This window comes from Vicugna pacos, chromosome 1 (genome assembly GCF_048564905.1).
Source record: "Vicugna pacos chromosome 1, VicPac4, whole genome shotgun sequence".
NCBI classification, from domain to species: domain Eukaryota; kingdom Metazoa; phylum Chordata; class Mammalia; order Artiodactyla; family Camelidae; genus Vicugna; species Vicugna pacos.
Window position 1 is genome coordinate 58,990,061 of NC_132987.1, and position 16,267 is coordinate 59,006,327.

A 16,267-nucleotide genomic window follows, 5' to 3' on the forward strand; every position below is an offset into this window, starting at 1 on the left:
ATCATCAGTGTAATGGATAACATTTTGTGAAACTGTCAGTTGTGTCACTCACGAGCTTGTGGTGTGTGTTTATCTGTGTATCATCAGAAAGCTCAAGTCATTTTATGCTAAATGAGCCTATGACCCATTTTGTAGAAGCCTCTTTTTTATTTTTTCAAGGGAAATAAGGCTTTGTGCCTGGGATTTGTTTGGTCCTGGAAGTGACAGGTGCGTTGATAATCAAGTTGAATCAAGTGACAAGGAGAAATACCACCAGATTTGGATTTCTGTATTTCTTTTTATCAGGGTTTTCTTTGCCTAGAAGAGTAACATTCCTTTTTTTCTCTTTAATTTAAATGTCTTTATTCATCACTTTCCAAATATTTTGGTTAAACAAGTATCTCTTGCAAATGTGTGTTAAAAATCCTTGCCTAGATGCATAGCTTTTCTTCTTTATCACCGATTAGAGAAATCCCTCCAATTCATTTTCTGCTAACCTCCTGATAACATAAACAGAATACTTGGTGAAGGACATGGACCACTACTGAAGAATAATGATTGTGTAGAGTGAGGGAAACTACACTGACTTTGAAAGAATACAGCAACCACCAACAAGGTCATTGAAGTGAGGGCCTAGAGCTTCTGCAAAGTGTATATATTTTAGGGAGTATTTGGAACAATACATGCTGGACGGTAGAGCTAGAGGAGAAGTAACATGCTAAGTCTTCTCATTGATAATATCCAGAAATCTGCATACATTTTTAAACATTCTGTTTTGTTTTGTTTGATTTGGATGTCTCTACACCATTCCTGATTTGTAGGACTAAGTAGATCTATTTTTTCCCAAGGCAATTGTATAAAGTTCATTTCTTCCCTAACATTTTTCTAATACTTTAGTATTCCTAAATATGCAATTTGGCTAGTCTTACACTGAGTTTTTGTTTTGTTTTTAACTACTTTAAGTCACTCACACAGCCGTCTGTTGGAGCCATAGCTGTTAATTCCATGTTGTTTCTCTACGTCCCTTGAAAATTCAGTGTAGTACAAGTTCCCTTCTGTGTTCCAGGAGACAGACTTATTGTCAACTAGATTTATAAAACAGGATATACAGTAACAAGCAATCCACTGGCTTCATAAGGTAGTGAGTTAGAAATTTCACAGCCATGCCCCCCAATGTCTCAGTGAAGTTTGGAAAATGCTACAGACAGAAAACTCTGGTAAGGTACAAAGGCAAATACAATTTGTTTTCACCAATTTCTTGGGACTTATTTCCTTTTGTAAAACCCCTCTTCTGTCCTTCCTGCTGCAAGAGATGGTATAAAAACTCTCTTAAGACAGCTAGACATGGTGCCTATAATCTCAACGGTGTCTACAAAGTAAAAAATCAGGCCAAATGGTAAGAGCACATAACTTATCACTGCACAAGGCATGGCAATGACAAAGAATTCCTAAAAGTTAATTCAGCCTTAGAACAAGATTTTTTTTTTTCTAAATGGCTAAAGAAAAAAGGTGAGATCCTGAATTAATACCTTTGAAAAAAAATGATACTCTCCTAGGAACATATTTTTAGGAAGGAATGAAATCAGCTAATAGCATTAAATTCAACATAAGACTATCCTTTGCCTAAAACAATCTTAAATATCAATTTAAAGAATAGAATTTTAAGCTTTTCTTGGTGTTAAATGATTCCTGGCTGCATACCTTACAGGCATTAGGAGAATCTATAATTCATACATGTTCAATATCATGGTAAAAAAAAAAATCCTGGAAACATAATGTAATTATGTCTCAATTCCAAATGCCCAAAGAAAATACAAATTCAGAACAAAGCACACATCACAACATTATCCAGAGTTTAAACTATTTGGGGGTATTACATCTATTTGTAAGTTCAATTCTCCAAAACCCTTTGCTTTAAGGTAATAACTTTATTTCATCTTTATTACAGTAAAGTCTTCATTACAATTAGCCCTCTGTTAATAACAACACAGTTTATTTTAATGCTTGTGGAGTCTTGATTTATTTTTTCTTCTGCTTTTATGTGTGCTAATCTTTGTGCATGTGCATTTTCTACCACATTGCAACAGGCAAGCTTTGGTTCAATTTTCTGGTCCTACACAAAGGAAGATTTTGAGTGCAGAATCTTAGCCACTAGGTCCTGGGTTGCCATTTTATTTTCTTCTCCTTGGGTGGATTTATTGGAAGGAAATGGGTAAAGGGCAGAGGGAGAAAGGGAAGGAATGAGAGAGGGTCGAAGGGAAGAGTTCTCAGCTATGTTGAATCTTGATTCACAACTTTGCCTCCATTCATGGTTGGTGTTCCAGAACTTTTCCTCGAACGCCCTTGTTTTTCTCCAATTTCATGTAGTGATGGCTCTCTGTACATACACACTGGAAGGGAAAACCACATCAATTACTTATTACAATAACGGACATCAATTTGGCCTCAATAAACATCTCAAATTTGATTTTATAGTATTTTCCATCTCATCACTAGCTTTTCTTCCCACCGTAAAAACGACTTTTAACTTAAAATATTTAATGGACACACATCATTCTCTTCCAGTTCTGGCAGTCACAACCTTTTAAGTCTTCTTGAACTGTAGATATATGAATGGTTTCTGTTCCGTTATAGATAAGGCTTAAGTCTTTACTGTCTACTAACCTACAGAGCAGGATTTCATCTAGAGTTAGAGAAGACACTGGGAGGATAACATTTATAGGACAGAAAGAGATACTATGTTTTTCAGTCTTCAGCCCGCAGTCTAGTTTGGGTAGGAAAAAAATCCTTATTGACATGATTCTAATATTTACCCTGCTATAAGGAATATGACATGTTGCATCAAATTGACAAATATTTACTGTCAACTTTCAGGGTATCCTACATAAGAAATGATCATGGGAAGGAGGGCAGAGAAGATGCAGTTTCCTCAATTTCTCCAAATTTCCTTCACCAAAGGTAGTAACATTCTCTGTGGCTTCTTAGTTATTCATCAATAGGAAATGTGATTATGCAACCGTGAGATTTCAGTTCACATCTATATAAACAGTTCTTTTTCTTCCTGTTGTTTTGTCTGGCTCTAAAGCTCAGTCATCTGTGAATTATGGCGGCTCTTGCTAGATTACTGCATAGAAAGAGCAATGATTTTCAATTCATAGTTATTCTTGTAAGATAGGATCTATTAGCATATAGAGTACATTAAAACAGATTCATTTTCCTGTTGGGAGACAAATGTGACTATATGAGCATACGAAATATTTACTTAAATATCAGCATGTATTTTCACCCTTGACTTAGGGACAGTTATGTACCTCCATCTATTGAACCAACAGTACGATGCCTTTGCAATCTGAAATGCTATTTCCAATCAAATTGTTTCCTCTTTTGGGCTTTGCCCTGGTGCTGGAGACCCAAGCATGGCTATGACTGAATAGACGTCGTATGGTGGTTAAGAACATCAATTTGGAGCCACGCTGCCTGGGTCCACATCCTGACCCAGCCACTTTCTAGCTCGGTCAAATTGGATACGCTTTCATAATTGAAAAACAGCATTTTCATGAGGAGTAAATGTCTGGCATACAGTAAGCATCCAAAGATGTATAAGAAAAATGAAGGAGCTGATCTCTTTACGAGAATTTTGAATAAAAGATTTCAAGAACACTGTGTGATCAACTGTTTTGGCTGAAGGTATATTCTAAACCCAAAACTGGATTAAGAGAGTTAAGATACAAGTAAGCTTCTCCTCAGACTAGTTCAGTGATGAGGAAATAGGTCTCTCCCACGTCTCAGTAGTAGAGCTTCTTAAATGTTAATGTGCATTTCTGTCACCTAGAGACATTGTTAAAATGCAGATTCTGATTCAGAAGGTCTATAGTGGGCTTGAGATTCTACACTTTTAATAAGTGCCTTTTTTTTAATGAGATGCTGATGCTGGCAAAACCCAAACCACACTGCGGCTCATACAAAATATATATAAAAGCATGTTTGTTAAGTATTGCATGCACAATTATCATACATACATATTTTTAAATGAGATTTTTTAAATAGTTCAATTCTTGCACTGAGTGGCCCCTCCAATATCCCGAAAGGACTAACTGCCTTTGGCCTAACTAACAAAGTGTAAAGAGGAAACTAGTTCAGAAAAATTGATTCTGTAATTTTCAGATGATGCCAGTAGGTCATTCAAGTTTTTGCCTTTCTTTTACAAGAGACAGAAGATCCTAATGTAAAACCCTATTGAAATCTTGAAGTTCCGCAAGTCTAATGTCTCTCACCTGTATTTCTGTTATGGGCAAAGAGTCTAAAATCTCCCAAATTAAAGAATAAATTTATATGTACAAAATCTAGCCAGCCATTTATTTATAACTGGTTAGTGCACAGGGGAACTCAGAAGATGTAATGAAGTGATTCCATTGGAAAGCTATTTATATGATGCCATAAAGCAGTTTTTCCCTACTCCACCACCTAATTGACTGTGAAAACCCATACATCTTCAGACCTGACTATGGACTGCTAAATCAGTCTCAAAGAATGAAAAAAAAGAAAAAAAAAAAACCTTAAAAAAATGCAATAGATTTTGACCTGCAAATTTCTTAAACTTTAACTTAGAGGTACTTGAAGACTATTTATTTTTAATTTCCATTAAATAACATATTTTATTATTTTTGTATCTGAATTTCTTATTGTTGCAATTTCTTTTCGAGTTTCCTTATGTTGTGGATTCTACCCAAGACATTTGCTTTTAACTTTTATCTCTTTTTTGCTGTTTCTCACTTACACATAAAATACTTAAGTGATGGTAACACACAATGTTGCCATTATAATTGTCATTGCAGATAATTTTCCTAATAACTTAACCTTACTGGCCATCCTAATATCAAGCCCCCAGAGAGTTTTCCAAATTGGCATCTAAAAAATTTTCAGTCTTTGAAAAAGAACAAAAGCCACTAGTGTCAGAGCAAAGTGTACCCTTTGCCCTTCTTCTGGGACCATCCAATCACTAATCTTCTAATATTTCATTAAATGGAGTAATAAAATTCTGGGTTTTGGAAAAAAAACTAGCTTATCTACCTTAGCCGGAAAATTAAGTGTAATAAGATCAATGGATTCAATTTGATTTCTTGGGCTTTAATTTTCATTGGTACTTACAGGCTCTGGGATGTCAGTAACACCATCTAACTTGAGAAGCTGAACAATCAAGGGCTGTGAATCTCAATCAAATTTTAGAGTTAAAATGTAATTTAAAAAGCATGATCCAATTAGAAAGCAAAGAAAGGAAGGACAAAACACTTCCTTCAAGTAATATAAATTCCTTTGATAGTTGCATTAACGCTCTGTAACTATGCTATTCAGAATGGCACATATAAAACATTGACACAAAATACAAGCAGAAAACAGAAGGCGTAAGTGTTCTATATGGTGTACTGTTAAGTCCAAAGTGTAAACCCAAATCACTGTGATGTGTATGATAACCACAACAATAATGTCTTAAACAAACCTTTCATCCCTCCAAAAAGGCTCTTACTTCAGAGTGTTCAAAGTCATTTTATTTTTTATTCTTATAGGCAAATTGTCTTTTAATGAATTGTACCAGCAGACAGGATTTTACATTTATTTAACCCTAACTGGGTCTTGGACTTCTTTCTTCTCAGGCACTGAATGATCAGAGCGACAAGATCCTAGTACAGAACCCAGGCTGGCATCTGACTGTGGAGATTTTCCTGGATCCTGTTGAGGAATGACAAAACCTGCCCAAATGGAAGTTCAAAGCCATTATAAACTCATTTGATAATTAGAGTAACTCGGTGAATAAAGTAGGTAAGAAATTTTTATTGCCATTTTTTAAATATAAAAGAAACTAAGCGACTGCCCTGAAGTCAGCGGGAGAGTAGCGGCAGAGACAGATGGGGGCACAGGACTCCAGGGCCTAGTCAAAGGCTCCTAATAAAAGCAGAAGAACAGTTCATCAAATAAGTGGTACCAGTGATCGCCTTATTCCAGAGAATGTTTAAGTTCTCTCCATATATTAATTATCTAGATCCAAGTTGGATTCACCTCTACAACATATTCCTAAGGTCATCCAAAAGTGGTAATGAAAACAAATTCAGGATGCCTATTATAGAAATAAATAATTAAACGACAAGTGTTGGCAAGTATGTGGAGAAACTGGAATCACTGTATATCTCTGGTGGGAATTTAAAAATGGACAGCCACTGTGAAAAGTAATATGATGACTTCCTCAAAAAATCAAGCGTAAAATTGCCATATGATCCAGAAATTATACTGTTGGTGCATACCCAAGAGGAATGAAAGCAGGGATGTAAACAGATATTTGCATACCCGTGTTCAAAGCTAAAAGGTGAAAGCAACCAAGATCTCTATCAACCAATGAACAGATAAGCAAAATGTGGTACATATATACATACAATGAAATATTGTTTGACCCTTAAAGGGAAGGAAATTCTGGCACAAGCATGGATGAACCCTGAGGACCTAAGGCTAAGTGAAATAAGCTAGGCATAAAAGGACAAATATTTTATGATTCCATATATGTGGGATATCAGGAGTAGTCAAATTCATAGGAACAGGAAGTTGAACAGTGGTTGCCAGAGGCTGAGGGAAGGGAGAATGGGAGTAAAAACTTAACGGGTACAGCGTTTCAGTTGGGGATGAAAAAGTTTCAGGGATGGATGGGTGGTGATGGTTGCACTACATCATGAATATCTTAATGGCGCCAAAATGTACTCTCAAATCGGTTAAAATGGTAAATTTTATGTTGAATGTATTTTATACAACATAACAATTACACATAATTCTGTGTGTGTGATTACAGGAACAAATACCCTGAGTGTAAACTATAAACAAGGAAGTGACTGTTAAAGCCAGAGATATCTTATTTGCATGGGAAGAGCCACCAATTCCCCAACAGTCAAAAATACTAGTCTTAGGACTGTACTAAGAGAGAACTGGCTTATATTGAAGAGGTATAGACAGCATTGGTGAGAGGATAGGAAAATCTGATGAGAGCATCCTAGGACTGAGCTACCTCATACAGCATCCATTTTGCCATACATGGTCACTGAGCACTTAAAATGTGGCTAGTCCTGATTCGGGTGTGCTGTAAGTATAAAATAAACACTGAATTTTAAAGGCCACACAAAAAATTAAGTATCACAGTAATAACATTTATATTGATTACATACTGAAATGACAATCTTTTGAATATACTAAGTTGAATATGTTAGTAACATTTCTTTCATGCTTGTTTTTATTTTGGAAATATGATCACCAGGAAATTTCAAATTACATATGTAGCTCATATTATTTTTCCATACATAGTGCTGTTTTAGAAGGATTTGCTGTTCTCTGGAAGAGAAGTGCCTTGATTAGAGCTAAAGCTATCAATTACTAAATGATGGGGAGGAGAGTTGAGAAAACTTCCTGAACTGAATGGACCTGACCTCCATATGTAGACTTAAGAGAGGCAGAGTATCCTGGACTTCTTTGATGGGATGAACTGGTTCACAGAACATTTATGGATCCTTTTAATATGGCTTAACTAATACTATATCATTCTGATTCTTTTTTTTTTCATTTTTTTCTCTCCCCAAATGCCAATTACTCTTTTGCTGACTAACATCCAAAGATGAATTTCTTTCAGCAATAACTTGTTCATTTATTCTCTGAGCAGGTACATATTTACTCTGTCAGGCGGTCTGCTAGATTCTCTGGCAACTGCAAGAAATGACCTCTGTATTCCTGCTCTCATGGAGCTCAATGCTAAGAAAGAAGAGCACAGACGTGCACACAAATCACAGGGTAGACGGGGCCACAGCAGAACTAAATAGAAACGAGTACATAAAGTAGCTCTTTGATGTTGATTTGGTCTTGAAGGATGCAGAGGGTTCAGAGAAATGGATGCACTGGTAAGAATGAAGAGATGAAGTTCAGGTCGTATAAGAGAAACAGTGATTGTTGGCAGAATGGGGTAAAACTGAGAGGTGGTGAGGGATGAGACTGACAGGCTAACCTGTGTCAGACCTCCTGAATTCCAGGCCAGAGGATTTAAATCATGATCATGATATATATCAGTCTTAATTTGACAGTGAATGAACAGTTAATAATATGCCCATCAAGTATATGAGTGTCTAGGGAAAAATGTATTATTCAATCTCTTTACCTGGAAAAACGTCTAACTATGTTTACATGACATGAATACAGCCAGTCACGTTAGTCAAGAAGAATCAGTCAAACTCAGTTGTACTGCACAGATTACATAAGAAATGGTTGGCAGCGTTTCAAACTTTTATGAGTTGTTCTGATGCCTTGCAAACACTGTCTTAATTCCTTCGGAACAAACCTGGCTGAAGCACCATTATGTATGAGACCTGCTGCTTCCCTAATATGCAGCTGGCTTTCTGTACCTGTGAGTTCTGCATCCTCAGAGTCAACCAACTGTGGATGGAAATTAGTCAATAAAAAATTCCAGAAAGTTCCAACAAGGAAAACTTGAATTTGCCCTGCTCTGGCAACGATTTACATAGCATTCACATTGTATTGGGTAATATAAGTAACCTAGAGATGATTTAAAGTTTACAGGAGGATGTGCATAGATTATTTGCAAATACTCCTATGTCATTTTATAAGGGACTTGAGTATCTGCAGATTTTAGTATCTGCAGGGATTCCTGGAACGAATCCCCTGCAGACACTGAGGGACAACTGTAGTCAATATCTAACATATTTTAAGTATCATTATTTTGACTGCAATTGAAAGGTGGTTAAGCTCACTAACATGTTGAGAAGGGCTATCCTTTTGTAGGGAGCTTAGTTTAACACTTCAGAAGACTAAACAAACAACAAGAATTACTAATCCCACATATGAGAATCCTATATACTTTAATGTACAGTAAAAATTAATTGCATTTTTTACAGCTGCCACTACTAGAATTTGGAGTTCTGGTATTAATTTCCAATCATATACTATTAAGCAATTTTGAAAAATCTTTAAGAAACATTTCTAGGGAACTGTCCAGATTCTGATCTTCAATAGTTACATAAATTCCGTAGTACCAAAACTGTGTTTCTCAAATTATTCCTATCCCGTGCAAGATTAAGTTTTTTTTCTTTCTAATAATCAGTTCCTTATTAGCACTTGCAAAGAACCCCAGTTTCTTGATTTGCAGTAGTTCAAAGAACTGAAATGATATTTACGAAGGGGCTTGTCTACCACTTTCTGTTACAATAAGCTATCATTTCATTAGAAAATAGATTTATTATTCTAGGCTTTAGAATTAAAAAAAAATCTCTTTGTGGTTTAGTACTTCCTTCCCAAGAGCTCTGTTTTATGCATTCTGGCCCATTATGGTTGTAAGAGCAAAGTTGACAATCTAGTTATTTCAATGAGGAGTAATTTCCAGATTGAGAATAAAGTGAAAAAAACAGACAAAAAAATCCAATGTCCTATCTTTTGTGTCCTCCCAGCTCCCCAGAACTGTTTCACAGAAACTCAGATTCAACAACTGGAAACAAATCCTCAGACTGCAACTTGGGATGCTACTATCTAACTGTCTCATTCAGGACCTTGTGGGCTGTGCTTGTGATACAGACATCGTTTTCAGGGGGCGTGATTTGATGGCCAGCTGTTGATATGGAACTGATTTCTCTTTCTTTCCGATTTAATCTTACACTGTTTCTTCCAAGAAAGTTTCAATATCCAGATTTCAAGAATGTTCAGTGTCTTGATGATGCCATACCCTCATGATCAATGTTACTTTTTCATCTGGCTATTCTGGGTTGCCCTGATCATTCTTACGCTCTTTCCTCTTTAGAGTATTAAAAAATAAAAACTTGCTCTTTTTTCACCCATAGGATATTTTTGAAATAAATACTATTGCTCCTCTAACATGTGCGATATCATAATAGTTTTGGATAAATGGTCAAAGGAAATCATGCTCTGAAAAGAGAAGTATTTCTGAATGATTCGTTACTATTCTTTCCTCAAATCAGTTTTCTATTTTCCCTCTATTCTGATATATGTTTCAATTTCTTCCTTTTCCCCTTCACCCTCCCTCTCCCCTCTTCTTCCTCCACTTCTGCTTCTGGATGTTTCCTTTTATTCATGTTTTGACACTTCTCGATCTATAGCACACTGAAGCAGAGGGATTTATCCCAGCTTTCAAAGTAAAAGTGAGGTAGAGATTTGATGAGAGCATATTCTTCTTCATTCACAGACACAAGGCCAAGTGGAAGTTCCTAATAACATAGCCCATATTATGTGTTACTTTAAGGTGTAGCATTCACTTGGCATCCCCGGTTCAACGCGTTATGTGAACAGAACACACCCATACGATGGACACTACTCACTGAGTGACTTGACACAGTGAAGGCTGTCATTTTAACAGCTGTCTGAGATGCATGGCTCATATTTCTGTAGAAAGCCCTGCAGTCCTGTGATATTATTTTATCACAAATAAAATGCTCCGCTTGCTCATAACATGACCATAAGCTACCAACTTTGTAATAAGATACAGTATTTGCTCTATTTCTTTTTTTTTGCTTTATTTTTAAATGCAAGATTGTGCCATTAGAAAAGAAAAAGACCAAATATATATAACTGGGCTTTGAAGTCTTATTAAAAATAAATCCATCCTTTCTTTGTAAGGTTAGGTACGGGTCTTTCCAGGGCAGGCTTTCCATTTAATATTTTTCTATTACATTCTTTTCACTGGTACCTCTGTTGCAAATGCAGTTATCAGAATATGCAGGCATTTCTTGCTATTATAATAGCTCGGAGACCCTGTTTGCAACTTTTACTATTCAATAACCGCTTTTATTTTAAGTGTCATAAATTCCTCTTGGAAAACTTAAACTAAAATAATGCCTTTCTTAAAAGTCTAAAAAAGTGAAATCTCAGGAGTTGCTGTTATTTATAAATTAAACAACTATAATAAACCAGGTTCCAGGTACCATTGCATGAGTATTGTTTGTCTCAGTAGCCACTGTCCTCAAAACCACAGCTAATGTTAATTCAGCACTTTATATCTGCACTTTATATAGACTAATATTTTCTTTTATTTTTTATTGAAGTGCAGTTGATTTACAGTGTTAGTTTCAGATATACAGCAAAGTGATTCAGTTATACATATACATACTATTTTCAGTTTTTCCATTACATGTTATTACAAGAAACTGACTATAGTTCCCTGTGCTACACAGTAGGTCCTTATTGTTTATCTATTTTATATATAGTAATGTGTATCTGTTTATCCCAAATTCCTAATTTATCCCTCCCCTGCCCTTCCCCTTTGGTAACCATAGTTTGTTTGATCATGAGTCTATTTTTGGTTTGTAAATAAAATTTGTAACTTTTTTTTTAAGATTCTACATATAAATGATATTTGTCTTTCTCTGATTTACTTCACTAAATATGATAATCTCTAGGTCCATCTGTGTTGCTGCAAATGGCACTATTTCATTCTTTTTTGTGGCTGAGTTATATTCCATTGTAATATATATACCACATCTTCTTATCCAGTCATCTGTCAATAGACATTTAGGTTGTTTCCATGTCTTGGCTATTGTACATATTAAGATTATTTTAAATGACCCTAAAAGGTAGATACTTTTATTGATCCCTCTGGCAAGTAAGGAAACTGAAGAACAAAAAGGATAGTTCGTTCAAAGTAGTGCAGTGACACAGGGTAGAATCAGCATTCAAATTCAGGTGTCATTAGCTCCAGGGTTCCTGTTTAATGGTTTAATGTGTCTGGAGAAAAACAAAACTTCATTGCCTGGTCTCAGTCAAAATCTTGACTCCCAAACCTCCTGGGGGCACTCAACGCTTTCTGGAATCCTACTTCATTCCTCTAGCCACTTCCCTCTCCCATTCTTCCCAAGTGACTATTCGGTACCTCTTTCCTCCTCACACTTTGAAAACTGCCTCAGACCCTCCTCAGACTTGGGTAACAGGCTTGCCTTCTTTCCTGCTTTTCTTTTTCTCCCTCCCCTTTTATCCTTCCTGCCCATCCTTCCTTTTTGTCAATAAGCTCCCACCTTTGTATTTCACTTAGAAAAGAGACGCAGAAGACAAGGTCTTCACATTTCCACCACAAAAGTTACAACCTGCCCACATCTGCTCGCACGTGTTCTGGATCCCTGCTTGTTACAATACTTGACCTCTTCCTGTCCCCATCTAAACCTCGCCCTCCACTTGCCACCTGTGTATTTGATCCCATCCCCTGTAGTCAGTGTTACTCAGGGACCCTCTCTGCTATAAGGCCAATCTTCACTTTTTCCCCATCAGTCTAGAAACATGCTGTAGTAGCTTTAAACAAACCAGCCCCACCATGCAACCGCCATGTTTCTCTCCAATTTGTTCCCCATTTCTCTACTTTCCTTTTGTAACGGGACTCCTCAGAAGGGTCATTTAATGTTATTTTCTTCTTTTCCTTATCTGCTGTTGTAATTTGAATCCACTCCAATTAGTCTTACTCCCACTACTCCACTGAAATCACTCCTGTCAAGTCACTATTGAATGTATGTTCCAACCCTAATAGTCAAGCCTCATTAGCAGCTCATTGGACACTTTACCAGCATTTTCGATAAAGATAACTCTGGTCTTAGTTTTGCATCTTTCTAGCTGTGTGGACCTGAGTGAGTTACATCACCTCTCTTAAACTCAGTTTCTTCATATTTAAAACTGAGATGATAACCTTAATCTGTATTCTCCCAAAGTGTCAGCGACTATCAAGTGATACTCCTGTTAGGGAGGAATGTTGAAAATAATAACATATCATGCAAATGTCAAGTAGTACAACTGCTACTAATTATTATTTTTATACCACTGATGGATTCTTATAAATCATTAAAAAATGGGAAGTCTTGATAGCTATGAAGGACCTAAGTGTAAAGCTTTGAGTGTCAACATTATCCTGAAATAGAGAATTGGGAAACTTGAGAGGAGGGCTGACAGATTATATTTTCCAAATGGAGGCAAGATAACTCCAGTTTCTGATAAAGTTCATAACTGACATGTTATAAAGAACTCCCATCCTATATCAGTTTCCACCCAAGAAGAATAAAATATGACTAATCTTTTTTATTACCACCAATTTAATCAAATTTTCCTTGGCCTTCTGTAATTTCCAAGAAGAGGAAAGGTTAGATAGCTCTGCTAGTTAATGTACCATTAAAGAAATTTAATTGTCTTAATAGCAGATCATAGAAGGGTGTGGGCAATTAACAGGAAGCAATTTCACACCTTAATTAATGTCACATGGAATCTCTTTAGAACTGTAGGAGAACATTAAGTGCTGGTTCAGAAGCAATGTATTGCCAAAAGAATGCACCCAGTATGCTGTAAATATTAAAAGAGTTAAGGGACATTGTGAGCAAAAAGATCTGTATCTTCATTTAGAGAGAGATCAGAAGCAGTATTTGTGTGCAAGAGAGAGACAGACATGGAAGGACAATGTGTCAGGGAAAGGTAGGGGGGCTTTATTAAAGACTAAATTCAAAGCCAGGAAAAAGCCGCCTTGAATGAGTTACACTGGTTTGAGGAAAAGAAGGTGTCACAGGCTGGTGGAGATCCCAAACTCAAAAGATGGAGAGAGAGAGAGAGAGAGTTACTATTATCTTTTCTATAATGAAGACAATGAGGGACAGCAAAGGTACCTTTCCCCCCAATCTTTCTGTTTTTGTCTTTTAGTGTGGTTGGGTCCAAAAGAGGATTCTGGAAAACAAACCATCTAGTTCTCATTCCAGTCAATTGAAAAAAAAAATCAAAATAATTTGCCATAGTATCCTCCCAACAGGAGCTTTACAAAATCAGGACCCCTGATTTGTTCACTTCTTTGGTGTCTCATTACATAGTTTTTGAAGAGATTATTATTTTCCTTCCAAAATCAATTTTCATTGTCTCTAATGCTTTCTTCAACACCACACCTCACAGCCTTTCTCCAGGACGTAACACAATAACACAATGTCAAATATCTGAGGGAAAATGAAAAAGGCACCTTGCATTGACTGACAGATTTGAGAAATCCAACTTCCTTACAATGTCTAATCTTCATATTATTCCTGTGAAATAGATGGAATTTATAAGCAACTGCATTTCCAGAGATCACTTAGATTGAAGAAATAAACTATTTTCTCAAAATTACTTAGCAAATCACTGAAAATAAATTTTACCAGAAGAATTAGACATTTGATTGTCTTTGACTAATTGATTTCTGTCAGGTTACTCTTTATTAGTGATCAATTTTTTTGTTTGTTTTTTGTTTTTATTAGTGATCAATTAGGTCCAAAGTTGGTATTACCTCTACTAACTCCACATAGGAATATAACCCAGCACTGAAGTACAACCATCCCAACAGTAGTAGGAAAAAGGTAAAAAATGTAACATGTTTAATATATTTAATTCCACGGTGCCAGAGTGACAGTTTCCTCTATGTTACATTAGGTTTAGTCCAAAATATGGATCACAATAATTTGAATAAATTTAAATAATTGCCTATGGCCAGATTTGATCAAAATAAATCAAGAAACACCAAATTAAGTCTAGAACACTGAGTCTCAAACCCGGCTGTCATCAAAAATCACTTGGACAATAAAATCAGAATATTTTGGAGATTTGATCTGAGAATTGGTAGCTTTTAAGACAACTCAAGATGGTTCTGATACTGATGTTCGGGAAACAATGATCTGCATTATACCACTGGGACTTCAGTCAGGTTCTACTAAGTTGTAACAACAGTCCTCACAGACGAATGGATAATCTGTAACTGCCCTACAGGTGTGTGAGGGAGCACACGTGCATGTGCGTGTTAGTCTCGTATCCCTGCTAGAAAATAAACTGGTAGAAACTGGTCAATGTTCCTTTAGTCCAAGTTTAAGATTTCAGTAGCAATGGCTCTCAATTGCTATTTCCTAATTTTCCTTGACAAAATGCATCTCTCTCTCCAGGATTAAGTTATTGAAAGTTAAATTTTGGGGAATGAGCACATTCTTTTTAGAGGGGATGGAACTAGATTCTGAATATCCAGCCACCTGCAGGAGCTAAGCAATGAGCTCCATGAACAAGGAGGGAGGAGAAAAGGAGGAGACTGTTTCCTGTTCTTTGTCAAAGAGTATGTGGCTGCTGCCTGGGGAGCTAGAGGGGGAGGTCCCCATCAAGACAGTTTAAATCAGGGGGAGTTGCTTATCTGTGGTGTGAACAATGCTCTGAAAGGGCAAAATTGGGAGTAATGAAGACTGCGCTGTTGTCTTCAATTCCAGGGGAGGGTGAGTAAAGGCTGATGTGCGACGTACGTGGTAATGGCTTTAAATATCAAGTCTATCCATTTGTCTGAATAGATGCCCTTGCAACCTCTTATTAACCCCACCTATGTTCTAAACACAGGAGGGGGGGTGAAACGTGTCGGAAAGGGGGCTGGTGGGTTATTATTATCATGGAACCAGTGCAGGACTTAAAGATCCTCGCACTGACACAGCTTAATTTGGGGCATCCTGACATTCAAAATGATGCCACTGTCAGGACTGGGGAAAAGGCAAAGCTACTTGAAAAACAAAAACAAAACAAGCCTTCCCTTCTCTGACTTTTCCTCCATAAGGGGCCAGTGCCACCAGGGAGGGGGGACATGCACTGTCTGCAGCACTGGGCTCTGGTGGTAACAGTAACAGAGGCGGGCTCACAGGTTTACAAAAATTCCTTTAAAAACTAAAATAACTGACAGTCTTTTTGGTTAACCAGCAATATAACTGCATGGAGAATCACTATTTAATTGCTCATATTTTTCGTATTATAATATTGTAATATTAGGATATTGATATCAAAATACAGATGAGATATAAGAGAATGGATCAATGTCAAATCAGTTACAGTATGAGAACTGAAGATCTCCACGAACCAGAAAGGACTTTTTCTTCTAAGGAGCAAGTACATTCTGGATTGAAAAAGGAGAGAAGACAGGAGCATTGACTAGGGTCCTATTAGGCTACCCTGAAGTTACATCTCAGACCTCAGACCACCTCAGGAGTCTTCCTGGAGATTAAACACTTGATCCCTCAAGTCCGAAGGTCACTGCTTGAATTCTCACTCTGCCACTACAAGCTGCTTGATTTGAGACAACTTACTTAATGTCTCTGTTTTACTTTCTCCATTTGTAAAATGGGGATCATACCAGAATCTACTTCATAGAAATGGACTGAAAAATAAAAGGGGCCGTAAATGATACATGCTTGGCACAACACCTGTACAAAGTGAGCACTTTCAAAGCTGTTAGCGAACA

The 16,267-nt window shown here is 36.7% G+C and overlaps 1 protein-coding gene across 6 annotated transcripts in view; it reads right to left on the reverse strand.

Moving 5' to 3' along the window:
- Nucleotides 1-324: 324 nt before the first annotated feature.
- The window catches only part of FGF12 (fibroblast growth factor 12), a 502,610-nt gene continuing 486,667 nt past the window's right edge, over nucleotides 325-16,267 (reverse strand). For 3 of the 6 annotated variants that reach the window (XM_072962847.1, XM_072962838.1, XM_072962825.1), the window contains exon 5: nucleotides 5,504-5,726. In XM_072962847.1, coding sequence (XP_072818948.1) covers nucleotides 5,590-5,726 — 137 coding nt within the window. In that variant the 3' untranslated portion in view covers nucleotides 5,504-5,589. Of the gene's footprint in view, nucleotides 2,370-5,503; nucleotides 5,727-16,267 lie in introns of those variants that run through there. The other 3 variants (XM_006200955.4, XM_006200954.4, XM_006200956.4) reach the window with 2 other exon arrangements.